Below are 15,395 nucleotides of genomic sequence, written 5' to 3' on the forward strand. Positions count from 1 at the left end.
GTTCAATAACATGGTTTGTGAAACATAATTCCTTCTGAGATAAGATACCACGGGTGTGGGGGGAATGGGAGGACTCGGTGGAGGAGTTACTTTTAAGCTTTGCTAGGTCTGAAATAAATATTAGTTGTCTGGGGGAAAAATGAATCTCTCCAATATATCCATTTTGTATTGTTTAAATATTTATTGCTTCCTCAATAAAATGCTAATTAATAAATAATACTTTAATCAGTAAGAATGTATGGGTTATTTTCTACAGTCAACATAACTGTAAACACTGAAATACACCCAGGCTCACGGGTTGCAATCAGTGTGGTGCCACATTACACACATACGGCATGTTTGTAAAATGAAGGTGTTCCAATTGCTACCATAATCAAAATATCAAAATAAATTCCAAATAAAGATAAAACTGAAATGTAAAAAATAAAACTATCAAAGCACTAAAAAATATGAAAACCTGTCATAATAGTCTTGCGATTTAAAGGTCTTTCAAAGGATGACAGAAATTGTAAAAGAACAATTTTTAAAAAATTCTGAATAGCAATTGGAAAGATAAATCATATATAATAAAAACTTGGCAATGCAGTAAAATATTTGAGACAGGCATAGGGCAAGTATTCCTTATGCCCCAAAATAAGCTCCTAAGAATCAATAGTAAAAAGATGAACACCCCAAAAGAAAAATAAGTAAAGGCTAGAAACAAGTTTCAAATGAAAAAGTGCAAATGAAGCTGTTCAACAGGCAAACACTGTAAAGACTGAAAATTAATTTAGAGAAGGGGCCCTTTAGTGCCTTAGGTAATGGAAAATAAACTGGTGCCACATGATAACAAACACCAAAATTCTGCATGTGCTTACCCTTCGATTCAGCAATTCCACTTTGCATTATCCATCCACAACAGGCACAGTTCTAACTATTTTACATATTCAGTTAATATTACAATAGCCCTAGGATATAATCCTACTATTATCCGCGTTTTACAGGTGAAGAACCTGAGGCCCTGATGACTGGCCCAAGGTCACATGGCTGTTAGCTGGAAAAAAGTGGATTTGCACATTGACATCTGGCTTTAGAAACTGCTGTGTTCTTAACCTCTACACTCTGCTGCTTCTCGGACAATGAAAAGGTGTATTAAATGCAGTCAGAAAAGAACTAAACAAATCTAGCACAACCACTCAACACAATGCTGTAAAGCATGTGAAAATGCTGCAGATCTGTATATACTAGCTCAATAAACAACTGAAAAAAGTGTGTAATAAAAAGAAATGTATAGTTATTATCTCATTTTTGTAAAACTATATACAGGTATAATATGCAAAATAGTGGGCAAATGATTGGGCTCAAAAGTCTCATTACTGTATTTAAATACTGAGTGGATAATTCCTATCAAATAAAATGTATAATCTCTTACAGACTGTTAACCAGAAAATCTGAAAAAACAGGATAAGCTTAGGATGTACAGTGTTAGAAAATCAGACACAGTAAGAATAACAAATAAGTAAATAATTTGCTAGAGACCATAGCCACCTTATTACTGAAGGGATTCTACCTTTCTTCAGTTTATTTGATCAAGAAACAAAAACTGAGAGATTACATGACAAACTCAGGGGCTCAGAAAAATTGTCAGTTGCCTTGAGGAGGAAAAAATAAATTAAAAAGTATGTCTCTAGAAATGAATGAGGATCAACACAACTCTGAGTAAGAAAAGTAGAGCAGGGTCTAGAAAGGGGATCTCAGGCAAAGAGAAACAAAACAGACTCAGATGTCCAGGGTACAAATGGAAGGAGAAATACGTATTAGAGGAACTAGACACTGCAAACGAGAGTTGGAAAATGGCTAGTGGCAAGAACAGCAGCGTATCAGTCAGAAGGCAGGGGACAGAGGACATAATACAATTGAAGATGTGCCTCGACTTACAATGTGGTTACGTCCCAATAAACCCATTGCAAGTTGAAGATATCATAAATTCAAAATGCATTTAATACACCTAACCTAACAAACATCATAGCTTAGTTTAGCCTACTTTAAAAGTGCTAAGAACACTTCCATTAGCCTACAGTTTGGCTAGGCTTTTAATCATCTAACACAAAGACTATTTTATAGGAAAGTGTTGAATTTCTCATGTAATTTACTGAATACTGAACTGAAAGTGGAAAAACACAATGGTTGTATGAGTACTCAAAGTACTGTTTCTACTGAAAGCATATCACTTTTACATTATCATAAAGTTGAAAAATTGGAAGTTGAACTGTCTTAAGTTGAAGACCATCTGTAAACCACTTTTCTGAAATGTTGAACAAGGAAGATTATCTTTTTTAAGCTTTTAAGATTCATTAATACAGAGGTGATACATGTTTTATTCCTTGATCTAGATTTATTATGCTCTTTTAATTTTATAAAAAACTAACTTTATAAAAAGCAACCTTAAATCCTGAATAAATTATTCTAAAAAAAATCACTGCAATTGTATATACCTAATTATGAGAATTCAGGTCATGAACATACCTTTCTAGTGTTAAATAAGATGGGTGGGCTAAAATAGGAGTACAATGGGGATAAGAGAGGAATTGAATTCATAGTCTAGAAATTTCAGCCAGGAAGTGACTTCGGAGGTCCCTTGTCTCTCTCTCTCTCTCTTTTTTTTTTTTTTAAAGATTTATGCCCTGGCATTTAGGTCCCTTGTCTCTAAACAAAGTGAAAGCTACATGAACGAGACAGGCACTACCTACATATGCTAAAAATTTTCAGAACTTTAATTTATAGGCTATCACATGAATCTCTTCCAACAGAAGAGAAATACACAGCCTTATAATCAGCAAAAATGACCATGGGAAAGTGCGCTGGAGAAAAATGTTTAAGAAGCTGATGGACATTCATAACATAGTTTTTCTTCTTATATTCAAGCAAAAAATAACTGTGCCCCATATAGTGTAGTCAATCTGTACCTGTGATAATATATTTGGTAAAGGAAAGAATAACAATGCAGTTTGTACATTCTGACTTTCCCTCTCCGTCTTAGGGAAGAATATGGAGTTATTCTACCTGGCTAGATCCATGCAGCTATCAGTGAGGTTGGTAGAAGAATTGAAGTGCTCTCTGCTGGCAGCCAAAACCAAGTCAATACTCTTTTTGTAGCTGACCCTGTAGTGGGGTTTCCCTTTATGGGCTATACCAGCTGGGGGATTTTCTGAACAAGCACTGCAGTGCATCATCTGTCCAGCCAGGTGGATGTTTTCAAGGCGACTAGAGCACAGAAGGCTTTCTGTAAATATCTGGGAAAAAGGAGAAACTGGAATTAGTTACAGAGAGGGAAGATTCAGTTCTCAATGAAATGAAGGCTCTGAAATCCAGATGAAAGAAATTAAAAACACATCCATCCTAGAGGTGGTGGCTGCAAGCACTGTAAATGTACTAAATGACAATGAACTGTATACTTTGAAATGGTTAATTTTACATTATGTGAATTTCCCCTCAATTAAAAAAAAAATCTTTTAGAAAGAACAATTTCATTGACTAAACCAAAATTAAGCATAATATTTTAATTTATTACAACAAATACTTGGATCAAGTATCCAAAGTTGATATTCATTAAAAACAGGATTAGACATACTCTCAACAGGGCCCATTTTGCTTAAAACTATTTTTAACCGTTTCTATTTTTTTTCTTTTTCCTAATTTTAATTTTCATTTTTGATATGGGTTCTTGCTATGTTGCCCACAGGCTGGTCTCAAACTCTTGGGCTCAAGTAATCCTCTCACCTTGGCTTCCCAAAGTGTTGGGATTAAAGGCATGAGCCACTGCACCCAGCCCCATTTTAATTTCTTAAAAGAAAAATATTTGAATATAATACATATAATTCATAACTGCTTGAAGCATCTGAATTCAGTCTTATGAACTAAACAGCCATGCCGCAAATGCTATACTTACAACCAGTCATTAAAATTACAATATATTATAATGTAGAGTTTTTTAATAACATACATATTAAAAATTATTTAAATAAAACAAGAGACACTGAAGGTATTCATACGAATATCATTGTACTCTACTAGACAACTAACAACATCAATTAACATAAAACTACTTCTATAATTGAGATTGTTTATATAAACAAAGCAATCCTTTTAAACATACATTAACAATGTTACATATAATTAGTCTAAGAACTTCCCCAAACATGCACTTCCCTGTCACTCTACAGTTGGATAAGGATAGCACAGAAATAAGAGATTTTTTAAAAGTAACATTTCATGGAGAAGCAAGAGTTTCAATATAATTAAGAAGACCATCCGATCTTCACAGGATGCCCTTATTTTCACTTCTTTGTGTCTCGGCTTCCTGCAGAAGGCATTTTTAGACAAGTCTTTGCTAAGATATCTGATAAGGATAAAAACACTATATCTAAGAGGGATCCGCTATAAAATAGATACTGCGACAGAAAGCAAACTATTAAAGAGCAACCCTAATCACTTATATCTGACAGATAAAAATGGCTTACAATACGTCTAATCCAAATGACTTGTATGTCATAGTTTCTCCATATTTCTCTGGTCTACTCAAGTAAGCCGTAAGGAGTCAATGTCCAATACTGAAAAATATATTCACCCTAAAACTTGGAACAGTTTGCTAAAATGAACAACATAGATTTCTGTTCTACAGGCTATAAATAAATCTTTATCTAACATTTTCAAAATTATGCCACTGAACTTTCAAATTATTTCCCAAGGACAGCAAAATCTAACAACCAAGTCATTAAGACAACATAGCATATTTTAAATTATGTTTAAAATTTTAAGTTTGTCAAATCTATATTACTGTCTCCTAGAGCCTTTTCAAAACTGTTATAATATGCCTTCAAATGTTTTCTCAACAAGGGAGACCCATGGACAGAAGTCATTAAAATATCAAAGCCTAATAAAAATGTGTTAAAATATTTTTAAAATGTAATATAATGAGTTGTTTTGATGGATTACTCCACACAGAAACTAATTCAAATGTAATATACTTACTGCCAATTTTGCAATCAGAATCAGAAACAGGAATGTATCAAAATAATGCCACTCCAATGTACAAACACTACCTCAAACACACTAGTGACAGTTGGGTTTTAGATCTCACGTGCATACAAATTATGTTCTAATGAAGTTGGTTTCAGGTTTTGCTTTAGATGCAAAAGGGGAAGACACTGGCAGTTGTATGTGGTCAGAGACTGTAATCATCAATAAAAACATTAGTTATTCACGCATTTAAAAACTTGAAATTCAAATATAAAACCATTCATTTCTCAACAGTCTACATTAGCACTCTTTTGTTAAAATCGCCCTGACTTTAAAAACCAAACAATTTCACAAAGCAGAGACCTATTTTTACAATTCTGATTTCATCAATGGGTTATGCTTTGCGGTATAAGAGCAAAGCGACACAAGAAATACTCTTTATGATTTTGTGTCTGGCTTATTTAACAAGAAAATTCAAATTAAAAAAACTTGTTTTAGACTGCATGTTATTAAAAATGAGTTAGGTCATTTTTTCCACACAAACGGAAATATATATATTGGTAAACTGCCTTTGACTTGGAGATTTTACACACAGAAAATGGAAATAGATATACTGATAATCTGCCTCTGACTTGGCAATTGGACACACGCACACGCGCACGCACACACACACACACACACGTGTACATATCTCTTCCAAATTAATGAGTAAATCCCCCTGGATTATACTCCCAGTCACCTGACAACCATTTCTTATGTATCCTTTATATTCCACATGTTGTAATATGCACTAGGGGATATGAGAGTGCACATGATATAATAATGCCTGTGTAGGAGCTGAGGACCAAATGGAAGAAATGCACAAATAAACAAATAACTACATTTTAAAGAAAGACTATAGTAGAGGCAACTTATGAGGAAGGACAAAGATAATTAGTGAGCTGAGTTCTGAACTTGTATTAGTTTTCTAAGTAAAAGAAGGAGGAATATATTCCAGGCCAAGGGAACAACATGTGCAAAGTGAGGGAAACATGAAACAGCATGGTGGATGAAGGAACTGATGACAGGCTTGATGGTGCTACTGCACCATAGGGTACATGGTGGACAGTGACAAAAGTGGAAGGGGTAAGGGAGCTGGCATCTTCTGTAGCATTCTATGTCATGCTAAGGAGTAGAGCTACTTTTTGATTATTGATATGGAACAACAACAAATTTTTAGAAGGGGTGTGTCATGAAAAGATTTGTTTTAGAAAAATACTCTTTATCAGTGTAAACCAGACAGTTGGAAGTAGGGAAACAAGTATGTGGATTGCTGCAGTTCAGCAGAGATGAAGACAGGACAGATTTCAAGGTCTTTCTCAGATGCATTAGACAAGTTTTAGTGACCACCAAAACTATGGAAGTGAGAAAGGTCAAGTATGATTCACATTTGCTAGCTGATGATTAACGTACTGAATAGATAGTGTTGCAATGAAAAAAGACAAGGGAGACAGGAGGTTAAGGAATAAAGTGCTCGACCTATAAAGCACTAGTCAGTTATTAGCTATTATTAAATAATATTACTTCCAGGGTAGCCTATGGTCATCATTCTTGTATCCAATAAACCATAACAATCAAAATTGTTTAATTAAAAAAAAATCATGTATGGTTCTAGAGTTACCTCATAGCAGGCATCGGAATCCAGACATGTGTATACATTCTGCTGCATAGTTAACATGTCTTGCAGCAACGTTCTCCAGTGAGACTCACTGACAGGAGGCTGCCTGGAAAAACACACAAAAAAGACAAGGAAGAGGGAAAGAAAATTAATAAAATCTCTCTTCAAATGGTCAAAAGTTAAAAAAACAAAAACAAAAACTGGTACCACCACTCTACATCCACATCAGCTCCCAGATGATCAAAAGGAATATATCTCCTTTAAATAGACAGGAAAACACTTGGATTAAAGATAGAGGGGAAAGTTGGGCAGCTATGCATCAATGCTAGAGATGGTGACAAAGCGGCGTGTCATAGCCTGAGCAGACACAGGCTGGAATGGAATTGAATGGTAATTACGGTAAAGGTAAAGAAGCTGTGAGTTTCTAAGGTAAAATGAACCACTGCAAGATAAAGCAGCTATGATATAGCTTGATGACAGAGGTTGGTTTCAAATTCCACCTCATCGCTCAGCAATCCCTGTCAAGGGGTCTTCTTGACTTCAACTGAACATTCACATCCATAGGACAACCGCAGGCCACATTTGCCATCAGTCTGGGGGACAAGAACCGCGGCTCACCAGCAGGGCAGCATCAGTTGCTTCTTACAGTGAGACTACTGGCAGCAGTCCACAAAGCAACTCACAGAGCACTCCAGGAGTTACCTTCTCAGGTGACCGCCCCAGCACAAGGAGCCAGAGCCTCAGAGTGTAGTTGCTGGCACTGCTGTGTCCGGCTTAGGAAGAAGCTACATGTCCTAAAGCAGCCAACATCTCTTGTAACACACTCAGGAAAGCCCAAAGCATAAAATTACCCTATCAGGTATTTCTAGTTCATTTACAGTTCCTCCAGGCCAGAGGCAATTTACCAATCAGGGATCTGTTTTATCTAAGTAGTGAGGCCTCTATAATCTGGTTGATTAAAAATCACTTTATATTGATTTCCAAAGTTACAGAGTTGGGAATTAATTGTTAGATTCTCCTACAGCAAGGGAAAGGGTTTTGTTCCCAAATTCAGCCACAGTCACAAATTAGTTGTGTGATTGTGAGCAAGTCATTTAATATTCCTGACTTTCACATTCCTCACTGAAAGCCCACCTCAGTGATAAGCAATAAATGAGATTAATTTTGACAAAGCACAGGCATTGAAGCAAGATGCTCCTAAATATAAGAATCAGATAAATTACCCATGGATTTGAATAAATTCTCTAATCTCTCTGAACTTTAGAATCCCTTTTTGTATAGCATAAAGATTAACTTATACCAAAATTTATGAAAAGACCCCCCTATTGTTCTGGTATGTAATAAACATTCAAGAAATGTGAACGAATGAATCTGAAGTTACAAATACATCTCGGTTTTTTTATTTTTTAAGTCACGTATATGATTCTAATATTGAGTCTAGTAGGAGAGACAATATGCTGTAACTCTCTCTGCCTCTCTCCAAAGTTCATCTTAGTTAAATACACATGAGTTTGGAATCATCATTTATGTTTACTTTCTAGTCTTGACATTCTAGATAATCATGAATATCACTATTCAAGAAGAGCAGGTTTTCGTTTTAAGTTGGTCAAATACCAACTAGATGATGTTTCGTTTTCATGCATCTTTTTATTTTTTATCTTTTACAATGCCTTTAAAAATCATCACTGTTTCCAAACGCTATGCATTAAAAACAGGGCAGATAGATTGTATGTGTTTAATAGTTATTGCTATAGAAAAATATATATTTGGGATAATTACAGTGAAAGATAGAGTCTTTAAAATATTTTTCTCCTAAAATTTTTAATAAGCACATGCTTCATTTACCTATGCATTTTATGTTTATTATATGAAAGGAAGAATTACTCTTGTTCCATATGCAATTAGGCATAAGAGAACACTTTTTTTCTGCCAGCACACACATACACAAAACAAACTGATATATTTCAAGTATTTCAGAACAATCCATAAAATGTTTCCATTTGTCTGACCTGGGTATGTGAACTCTTTAGGCTTCAAAAAAACTGGAGGACTCTTTCAGATTGCTTACAGGCAGAGAAGTAGCAGAATGTTTGATGAAGTGTCCATCTTGCACACACTTGATAAAATCAGACCTAGGCACTGTCTAGCTGAATTCAATTTCTTACAGCCCAGCTGTTCTTCTGGAAGCCATCAACACTGGGGCAGATGGTACTAACGTTTTCTCACACATGGCTAGCCGTAAATAAAGGTTCTAATAAAAATAAACTATTATGCATTACTTACAATGGCCTTTTTAAGAATATATTCAGCAAATAAGAATCAAGAGTAGAACTTGAAGAAACTAACCAAGAGGTTTGCAAATTAACAGACAGATCCCTGAACACAAATGCATTAGTTGCAGCTTTGGAATAGATGTGGATTTCCCAGGGAGAAATAGTAGCGTACTCAAGTTTGTAAAACTTGCATTTGTGAAGACTTGCTGACACCCTTTAGAATATGTATGAGAATATTCTATGGGTACTGAAGGCCAAGCCATGGAAATATGCATAAAATAATTAAAATCAATTTCAGGTCAACTACTATGAAAACAGACATCACATTCTCTTACATATTCACAGTAAATAGATTACCATGAGTAGAAATTAACTTCAGGGACTCCGTAAGTATTTAGGGAACTAATTTGGGGGGGGGTGGGGGAGATGGGGTGGTAGGTAATCTAGCAGCAATTGCAATGCTTTCCTGCTGAAAAGTAAGATTTTAGAGTAAAATCAGCATGATCTTGGAAATATTGGCCATCCATTTGTAGCTATAAAGAAATCTTACGGCATTTAAATAGTCAAAGCTATCTAAATTACCAGAGAGTGCCATTGATATGTAAGTTCCTAACTGAGGTGTATGGTGGCTATAACACTTGCACTGGAGAAATTATGATCTAGAAGGGAACTTAAGGCACATGTTAATGACTGTAGTACAGTTGCAGTGTAACACCGTATGGCTGCAAGAGACAGTCAGAAAGGTAGATACAAAATGCTTAGGAATTTCTAGGAAGAATTCAATTAAGCTTGGAGGAGTCAAACAAGGTTTCCTGGAAGATGTGTTGGAGCCAGCTCTTAAAAGATAGGAAGGAATATAGAATAGTGTGTTTTTACTGCTGGATTTTATTTTTACTTTGATAGTTGGGTTAAACTGAATCTCTAAATCCTAAAATTTAGGTAAACAAAATATGTTTTAAAAGTTCTTGAAAAGTTGCCTTTGCCTAATTCTACTCCTTTAGGATTAGTGCTTGAGGTGGCTTTTTTTCCCAGCCTTCTTTACATTTTTATGTAGTCTCCCTACAGATCTGGAATTTAACCTTCCCATACACACATGGGGATCACTCTCAAATCCATAACTCCAGTTCGGACTTCTCTGCTGATCTTCATGTCCACCTTCACAGCAGCATCTCCACCTACTGTCCGGCAAGCACCTCCAAGTCATAGTTACCCTTTATTTTATGCATAAACTAAATGACTACTAGGTAAAAAAGTTGTTAGTTTCTTTATTGACCATTTGGATATCATCTAATTGAAATGTCTTTCAACTCTGTTGCCAATTTTTCTTTTCTTTTTTAAATATATATTGGATGTACTATGTTGCCAATTTTTCTACAGAGTAATCTGTTAGTTCTCTCATGGCCTTCATAGCCTTTATAAATATTCTCTTCATATTAATTGAGTGTATCCCCCTCTGGACCAGGGAGGTACTATATCTTTTCCTTTGTAAGCCAGACATCAAGCATAATACTGACACAAAGTATGTCAAAATTCATAATAAAATATTCATTAAATAATGTAAATAACAATTCATAAATAAATGCACAATTATAAAGTATGAATTTTTTTTTTTTTTTTTTGACGTAGTCACCCAGGCTGGAGTGCAGTGGCGCAATCTCAGCTCATTGCAAGCTCTGCCTCCTGGGTTCACGCCATTCTCCTGCCTCAGCCTCCCAAGTAACTGGGACTACAGGCGCCTGCTACCACACCCGGCTAATTTTTTGTATTTTTAGTAGAGACAGGGTTTCACCATGTTAGCCAGAATGGTCTCGATCTCCTGACCTCGTGATCCACCCACCTCGGCCTCCCAAAGTGCTGGGATTACAGGCGTAATGAATGTATGAATATTAATTGTTCAGTTTTCCTGTCTCTATTGTAACTGGCTCTAAGTGAACTTCCAAATAACTTAGCAAAATTTCTAATTTCATTAGATGTTCTACTTTAAATGATGACAATATAGAAAGAGACAAAATGAAACAAAGTTTTCCTAGATTTTTTAAATCTGTCATTATCTTTTTACTCACTTATTCTCACTTATTCCTTTGAAATGAGTAGCTAAAAATTATCAGTGTTTTAAGCAACACATATTAAAAAATGAGTAAGTCATTCATCTGCAATTTTTTTTTTTTTTAAGACAGTGTCTTACTCTGTTGCCCAGACTGGAGTGCAGTGGCAAGATCTCGGCTCAATGTAACCTCCACTTCCTGGGCTCAAGTGATTCTCCAACCTCAGCCTCCCACGTAGCTGGGACTACAAGCCTAAGCAACCACACCCAGCTAATATTTGTTTGTTTTTTGTAAAAACAGGGTTTTGCCATGTTGCCTGGGCTGGTCTTGAGCTGCTAAATTCAAAGCGATCTGCCCGCCTCTGTCTCCCAAAGTGCTGGGATTACAGGCATGAGCCACTGTGCCTCCTGGCCCATTCACCAAATCTTTATTAAGCAACACATTAAATATTTTCTGAGCATCAACTATGTACCTGTCATAATGTCTGTATCAAAGATTCTATACTTGTGCAACTCTCAAATGAATATATACATTTGCTGGAATTTTTATTGGGAATGCAGGAAAAAAAACAGATGAGTGAGAAGAATTGACGTCTTTCCACTATTGACTCTTCCAATCTATAAACATGAGGTATTCCTCCATTTCTTCAGATCTTTAATGGATCTCAACAATGTTTCATAATTTTCATATAGATACTTTTGCATATCTCATGTTAGATTTATTCTTAGGTATTTAATGTTTTGATACTATTATAAAGTTTTCCACTTCATTAGTCCTGCACATCTCATGTTAGATTTATTCTTAGGTATTTAATGTTTTGATACCCTTATAATGTTTTCCACTTCACTAGTCATGTAAGAAATGCATATTTAAAAAAAAAGAAATGCATATTTTAAAAAGACAATGAAATGCCACTATATACCCATCTAAATGGTTAAAATGGGAGAAAAGAAAATCAGTATCAGGTATTTGTGACATAGTGGAGTGACATAACTCTTACACATTGCTGACAGAAATATACACAGTACAACCATTTTGAAAAACTGTTTGGCAGAATCTTCTAAAGTTGAACTCAGGTACATCCTATGACTCAGCAATTCCACTCCTAGGTAGATATTCAAGTGAAGGACAGAAATATGTACACCAGAAGACAGATTAAGTACAAATTTATTCATAGCAGTAGTATTAATTACAGGAGAAACTAAGAAACAATTCAAATGTCCATCAACAGAGAATGTATAAATAATGAGTTACGTTCACAAAATGGAATACTTCCCAACATTGAGAATGAACAAACTAATGTTATACCAACAATACAGAGGAATCTCACAAATATAATGTCGAGAGAAAGAAGCTACATACAAATCTATACACTATATAATTCCATTTATATAAAGTAAAAAAAAAAAAGAGGCAAAGTTAATCTATAGTGTTTTAGTGTTTTGAAGGGGGGTAACTTATAGCACAAACAATTCATATATATATACACTCAGTTCTCACTGCTGTGAGCTTGTCATACACATGGATAGCATCCTACTTTAGCAACCAGACTTCTGTCTAAGGACTTCCACTGCCAAATGGCATCCTTAGTTATGCTGGAAGTGTAAGGGAGTTAACACTCGTCAGACCGGCTCTCAAACAGTGATAGCCACAAGAGGGTAGATGAGTAGTCCTCCAACTCCCAGATGACCCCAGCAATACTGAGCCCTAGTCCATGGTGGAAAACCCGCTTATGTAATACAACCAGTATTGGCTCCCTTTTCTTTCCTGTATCAGTTCCCCATTCTCCTACTGATGTGAGGCTAGAATTACCTTCCAAACAAACAACTTACACTCTAATCTTAGCCTCAGGGAAGCCCATATTGACAGAAGAATAATGCACTATTTCTTCACTTAATTGCTGGCTACATGGGTATGGTATGATCATTTTATAAAAATGTATGAAGCAGTAAACATCTTTTTTATAAAAAAGAGTTGATGGTATACTGTGGAGTTAGAACCAGAATCCAAGTCATCTGATTGCTGAGTCAAGATAATTTCCTAATATGACTTCCTTACAGGAACTTAGAAGACATGAAAGACATGGATCAAGGGGGAACTTCCAAAGGGATGTTCACATTCAGAAAAGATTAAGCAAAAGGAAATGAATTAAATATCCAGGCTAAAACAAGTAAAAATATGCAAAAATGCTGGACATCAGGCAATGAAAGACAGTGATTCCTGAGAGATAAAAACAAGTCTTTATTGTTGTTGTTGTTTGAGGCAAGGTCTCACTCTGTCACCCAGACTGGAGTGCGGTGGCACGATCATGGCTCACTGCTGAGATGACTCTTAAGACTACCCCAGTTTACTGCCTTGAGAAAGATTCCAGGCCACAGCACAAGAAAGGATCAATCTAAGCAGAGACTTGTGGAGTCCCTGCATTGAGAAGACAAAACTGAAATTCCAGAGAAACCAAAGCAGATAAAGCACATGCAGGACGAAGCACCAGGGAGGACACAGCAGAACTGGAAGAAATTCCCAAGATCTGCGAAGGGTCCCCACGAATATTCAGCCAAGTAGAAGCCATAAATGCCTACGATAAAACTGCCTGAGGCTAGGAAAAGAAAAGGGGGAAAAGAAAACATATTGTCAAGCTCACACATGCTGGAAAACCTCAAGACACACAGGCATTAAGCAGAGTCTCAGCTCAGTTATGGGGAATAATGAGCCCTAGAAGGAGCTCTTCCTCCATCTCAACTGCAAGAAGCAAAAAGATTAAACTGTTTGCAAGTAAATTAACCATGTCCCAGAAAAAAGTACAAGAATATTTATGCTAAGTGAAATAAATGAGACATAGAAAAATATTGCATGTTTTCACTTATATGTAGAATTTTAAAAAATCAAATATAAAAAAATAGACACCAAAACAGTGGTTACCATAAAGGGTTGGAGGGGACAAATAAGGAGATGCAGATTAGAGGATACAAAGTAGCAGTTATGTACATGAACAAGCCTAGAGGTCTACTGCACACCATGAGAACTATAGGTAATAAAATTGTCCTGTATATGGGATCACGCTAAAAGAGTAGATTTTAGCTGCTCCTGCCACACAAACAAAATAAAATAGATAACTATGTGAGATGATGAATGTTAATTTGTTTCACCATAGTAACATTTTTACTATTTATATGTATCCCATCACATCATGTTGTATACTTTAAATATATAAAATAAAACTTAATTTTTTAAAAAAGAAAATTTATAAAAATACAAAAATATGATAGCATACAAGAAGGAAAAATTCATAATGTCTAGTATTCAATAAAATTATTTTGCAGCCAGGCATGGTGGTTCACGCCTGTAATCCCAGCACTTTGGAAGGCCGAGGTAGGTGGATCACGAGGTCAGGAGTTTGAGACCAGTCTGACCAACATGGTGAAATCCCGTCTCTACTAAAAATACAAAAATTATCTGGGCAGGCAGCGTGCCTGTAATCCTAGCTACTCAGGAGGCTGAGGCAGGAGAATCACTTGAACCCAGGAGGTGGGGGATGCAGTGAGCCGAGATCGCACCACTGCATCTAGCCTGGGTGACAGAGCAAGACTCCATCTCAAAAAAAAAAAAAAAATTATTTTGCATTGAAAGACATGAAAAATATGACAGATAGTGAAGAAAAAATTATTCAAAACCTATCCAGATATTAGATGGGTATCACAGATGTTAGAAAGATGCTTTTAAAAAGAAGAGAAATGTTAGAAAAAGCAAACGCTGGTGTTAGAAAAACCGACAAGAGTGTTTTAAAATGTATTATAACTGTTTAACGTATGTTCAAAAAGTTAATGAGGCATGAAAGTTTAATAAAAACCAAAATTGAACTCTTAGAGATTTAAAAAAAAAAACTCTTAAGGAAAAATATAATGAATGTACAAATTGATGAGACATGAGAGAAAAAAAGATTTAGTGGACTTTAAAAAACAGCAATAGAAATTATCCAAAATGAAACAAAAATACCTAAGAATATTAAAACAAATAAACAAGTAACACAGTATTGATGAGCTATGAGGCAACTTGAAAGGTCCTAATAGATGTGTAATTGGAGTCCTGAAAGGAGAGGAGCAGAAGATAAAGGAGAAGAAATATGCAAAAATTTTCCAAGTTGGATGGAAACTATAAACCCAAAGACCCAAGATCCAAGATCCAAGATGCGTTTTGAAGAAAACTACACCATGAAATTAAATTTGAAACTGATGTCAAAAAGAGACATTCACAATAGCAATTTTAAAAATATGAGAAACACATCAGAAATAGATTAACTCTGACAGCAGATTTCTCTTTGGAAAAAAATGCATGCTAGGAGACAGTGGAGCAATTTCTGTACTGTAGCATACTAAAAAAAAAAAAAAAAACTGTCAAATTTGAAGTGTATACCAAGTGAATATA

General features: G+C 35.5%; 1 protein-coding gene across 1 annotated transcript in view; it reads right to left on the minus strand.

The window, feature by feature from the left end:
• The window catches only part of NBAS (NBAS subunit of NRZ tethering complex), a 388,176-nt gene that overhangs the window by 209,846 nt on the left and 162,935 nt on the right, over window positions 1-15,395 (minus strand). The window contains exons 29-30 of the mRNA XM_032172256.2: window positions 6,659-6,761; window positions 3,043-3,272 (exon numbers count right to left, since the gene is read on the minus strand). Of these exons, the coding sequence (XP_032028147.1) occupies window positions 3,043-3,272; window positions 6,659-6,761 (333 nt within the window). The remainder of the gene's footprint in view (window positions 1-3,042; window positions 3,273-6,658; window positions 6,762-15,395) is intronic.

This window comes from Hylobates moloch, unplaced genomic scaffold, assembly GCF_009828535.3.
Source record: "Hylobates moloch isolate HMO894 unplaced genomic scaffold, HMol_V3 SCAFFOLD_13, whole genome shotgun sequence".
NCBI classification, from domain to species: Eukaryota; Metazoa; Chordata; class Mammalia; order Primates; family Hylobatidae; genus Hylobates; species Hylobates moloch.